This window comes from Acanthisitta chloris, unplaced genomic scaffold (genome assembly GCF_000695815.1).
Source record: "Acanthisitta chloris isolate BGI_N310 unplaced genomic scaffold, ASM69581v1 scaffold14680, whole genome shotgun sequence".
NCBI classification, from domain to species: Eukaryota; Metazoa; Chordata; class Aves; order Passeriformes; family Acanthisittidae; genus Acanthisitta; species Acanthisitta chloris.
The window spans coordinates 30,175-34,577 of record NW_008650054.1 but is presented as its reverse complement, the minus strand read 5'-3'; the positions used below and the strand labels follow the sequence as shown (position 1 = coordinate 34,577).

The 4,403-nt window shown below is 45.7% G+C and overlaps 1 protein-coding gene across 1 annotated transcript in view; it reads left to right on the top strand.

Annotated features, from left to right (window-relative positions):
* Window positions 1-594: 594 nt before the first annotated feature.
* LOC103810594 (aquaporin-7-like) overlaps window positions 595-4,403 on the top strand; it is an 8,295-nt gene continuing 4,486 nt past the window's right edge. Inside the window, exons 1-2 of the mRNA XM_009083504.1 lie at window positions 595-684; window positions 2,786-2,912. Coding sequence (XP_009081752.1) covers window positions 595-684; window positions 2,786-2,912 — 217 coding nt within the window. The remainder of the gene's footprint in view (window positions 685-2,785; window positions 2,913-4,403) is intronic.

Genomic DNA, 4,403 nt, shown 5'->3' with positions numbered 1-4,403 from the left:
CTCTCCACTAGTGTGATGGCAGCTGCAGACATAGGTGCATTCAATGAGAGCAAATCTTCAAACTGAAGCAACGCTTAAGGCATTGTGTTCTTCCCAGATGCAGACAGCAGTGCACACGAGCTCCAGACAGAGCATCCTCACTGCAGAATGGGCATCCAAATAGTACTGCAAACCACAGGCAAATGGTCCTAATCCCACCTGCCACCAGCCAGTAGGTTACAATGCAGAGCAGAGCCAAAATTCCTGTTCAGTTCTTGTGGAAAAGGTTACAGAGCAAGACAGGTGTTAGGAGCACACCAAGGCTATTTACAGCTCCACTGTTCTGGGGATAGGCTGCTTCTGGGCAGAGGCACAGTGTCTGCAATGCCCCAGCAACAGAAATATTGCATTCTTACCATATAGCTTTTAAAGGATGGCATGTGTGCCTGGGACGACTTTGAAGCTAGCTGCTGCTTTATTGGCTTGTTCATCGTTAACCAACTGAATGAAGGTGTCTGGGGGTGAACAGACAGTGCCAAGTTTCAAAGGGTAACTTGGCTCAGAGCAATGAAGTGTACTGTCACAACAGGCTGCTCTCTCGAGTTAAGGAAGAACATGCTGGAGAAGATTCAGAAGGCACTCACAATTCGTAACAGCACTGTCAGGGAGATGCTGGCAGAAGCACTGGGGATGTTCATCCTTATGGTAAGGAGGAGATGGGGCCAGACATGCGTCTGTGTGTGTGTGTGTGTTTGCGTGTGTGTGCGTGCAGTCATTTGCAGCAGCAGTTTGTAAGGTCCGTGGTTTCCTACCACATCCCCAGGGTCGCTCAGCAGCTGGTTGCTACTGCTCACCCATCTACTTTGACAGAGTGGCAGTTTCCCATGAGGTAGGCCATCTGTCAAAAACCTTCTGGTGCAAAAAATTGAAGTGAGGAGCGGAAGGTGAGTGCTGGGAGAGAGGGAAGCAGGTGGGATAGGATGACAGTACCATGGAATTGTTTTGATTGGGAAAAACCTTGTTTAGGTTGGGAAAGAGACCAACCATTAACCCAGCACCCATAGTAAGTCAAAGTATGGACAGCTGTGATTCTTCAGCAGTAGCTGAGCAAACCATTTTCCTTTTTCCATTCCCTTTGATATTTGGTGGTTGAAGTTCCCAGGTGATAACAAGTTCAGGGATGTCCTGTCAGGGGTGCCTCTGGGAAACAACATGAGGTGGAGGCTTTTGTCTGAAATCTGACAGTCCAAGGCAGATTTTGCAGCCTACAGCTCACATTGGCTCTTTCCTCACTAATCCATGTGAGAGAATAGAGTGAAAGAAGGGCATTGCACATGGACCTCCATCAAGCAGCATTCAGCATCAAAACACAGCATCCAGCACCCAACTCTGCAGCAGCATCTTGGTACTCAGTGCAACCAGGAATGTGCTGCATGCCTCTCCAGGATGCCTGGATGGCTGTTATTTGGACAACAGCAGTCCCCCCTGGGGGTCTCACTTTGATGGATACACAATGTTGATAAAAGAGGAACCAGGCAGCAGGACTAAACAGCAATAACGACTAGGAAAGAAAAGGGAAAAAAAGTGGTATTTTGGAACTCTGACAATACAGGAAGACAACAGAGGTTTGGATCTGTGTTGAAAAACAGATTCTGTGACTTGTCCTGTGTTTTCTTCAGGATAGTGCTGTTCATGCACAGTCATGTCTCCTGCCCTGCACCCCTCTCTCTGCACCTGTGTGCTCTCCTGCAAAACCTGTGCCTTGTGCATTTGTCTTCTCTTGGATCTCGCTTTTGGGGGATTTTGCTGAGGCAGACGGAGAAGGGCTCTCACTGTGGTGGCTCTAGCTCTGTACAGAGCACTGAGTGTGGTCTGTGTATGTGAGAGAGGTAAGAACAGTGCCTCTGGGGAACAGGGGATTTGGGTGATATCTGAAAGTGATGAGGGGAAGAAGACACAAGAAGAAAAATTTCAACCCAGCCAGAGTAGTCAGTAAAGACTACAGTCAAAACAGTACAGGCCAGAGAAGTTTAGATGCTGGGTAACATATTGACTTTCTTGTCTTTGAAAGACATGTCACCCTAGATAAATATAAGTGCAGTTCAAGGAACAGGATGCACTTTCTATAGCCTAAGTGGTTTGCGAGGCAGAAACATCAAGATGCCTTGCTCTTCTCCAGATTTTAGTGCTAGAGGGTGCAATGAACTGTTTTTTCCCCCATCTTACCACATTAAAAAAGTAAGATAGAATGTACTTTCAGGACAGAGCAATTTCTTGAATATGTTTTTTCTTGATAGAGAGAGTTCACTTTTAATTTTTTCCCTGTCTCTCTTTTAGTCACTAAAATAATATTGACACTTTGGTTGTTTTCAAACTGAAGGTATATGTGTTGAATAGAAAAGTCAAACCAGAATTTCCTTTCTTGTGTTTCAGTGGAATGCTACCAAAATTAGGTTTGGCAAATAGCTGTATGCTGCCCAAACTAAATTTTTAGTCAGTACTTTGCACACCATGAAAAGAAAGACAGTAAGAATTTGCTCAGTCTCCTTTTTGGGGATTGTATCCCCACACCCAACCATAATGAGAGTCCGTAGTTTGGTCTGATGGGTACCAACAAGGTATATCCCAGGTATTGCTTCAGGTTTTTCAGGGGATGGGTGTTCTTTGTCTTCTGATTATGGGCACCTCAGAGACTTCCCATCTTTGGGAGTTTATTACTACTGCAAAAAAAAGCAGCAAAGACTCTCACTCCACCACAGCAATAACAATATTTTTAATGCTCCTTTCTCTCTTTCTTTTTACATAGGTTTTTGGCTTGTCTTCTGTGGCACAAGTGGTACTAGGAAGGGGAAAATTTGGAGAGCATCTGAGCATCAATTTGGGATTTGGCATTGGTGTGACCTTGGGCATCCATGCTGCTGGAGGAATATCTGGTGAGCAGGACACTCAAACACAGGACATATCCACATCCCATTAAGGGCCGCATGCATTGGAGATGGCAGCAGTGGTCTGTAGAGGGGTGGGTGATGGCATGTCAAGGCAGAGCAGTGCCCTTGCCCAAAAGAAAAGGCAGTCCTAGGGTCCCCAAACAAGAAGAGTAGAGCAGGTCTGGTGACCATAACCAAGGTCAGCTTTTTGACCTAGAGAACACAGCCAGGTTGGGCATGGGGTTGCAGGTCAGAGGTCAAGCCAAGGAGTTGCGATGATATGGCACGGTCAGGAGAAGCAGGAGACAAGGCAGGCACAGCATACCTACAGTATGCTGATCCCAAACTTGTGTTCTGAGCTGTGATAGGGTAAGCAGGACAGAGAGAATGGAAGGAAGTTCAGTCATCCCTCCTGGTGTGGTCAGCACAGCCAGGTTTCAGTTCCCCCAGTAGGTGCTTGGAATATGCCACCATAGCCCAAGGAGACAAGGAGCTCTGAAAACATGCTGCCAATAAGATCCATAGGGAAGTAAATAATTTATTGCAAAGAAGAGATTATCACTGATGTTGCACAAGGAATGGTATGCAAATTTTATCATCCACACCCAGGTACACATGTCCCACATGAGCTCTGGAGGTGGTAGTTCAGGGCTGAGGGGTGGCATCCCTCACATGACAGTGTATTACCTTTGCCTTGTGCAATTTCTGCTTTCATTTGCACCAAGAGAAGAGATAAAGGACCCTAATGGGCAGAAAAATTAAGCAACTCCTTGTTCTAGAACTGTTGAAGCAGAGAGAGGTCCAAGCCTGGGGCCTGCTTGGAGAGAAAAAATTTCTATGCAAGCAGTCGTCTCTTGGTTTTGTTGTCCTTTTGGAGCTAGTGGAAACATCCTAGGAAAAACAGGATGAGGAAAGTAGGCTCCTGTAGTCACAAGTGATTTTTGAGAAGAAGATGATCTGCTGAGGACAGAGGGAGGTGGAGAAGAGAATCTCAGCTCAGCTAGCAACAGCCTGGTTTTGGAACAAACTTCAGGGCTTCCTGACATAGTAATTTGGCTTCATCTGTGTCACAAGATGCTTCATGTGATCTGTGAAATAGCTGGTAATACCCACAAGAAGCAAAGGATCAAAAAACAAGGGATCTGTCCCTATTCCAGCTGTGGTTGGTTGAGTGTAGCAGGCAGTACATGCATTTTCACTTCACTTTGTGCTGCACTTTGATGAGACTATGGGTATCTGCATCTTGCCCCTTTTCAACTCTGGAGTAGGAGATGGCCATGAAGGCTGGAACATTTATTTACATGTATTTACAAAGTTTACACCTACTGGGCAGGAAAAACAAACTTTACACTTGTGGGAAGATGAGGCCTGGAGAACACATGTGGTTTCCACCAAGGGCACCAAACGTGTATCCATTTAGTCTTTCTCCAAAAGTACCATTGTGATACTAACCTTCTTCATAGAAAGTGTCCTGCCAAAACATGGAAAATGGTCTTG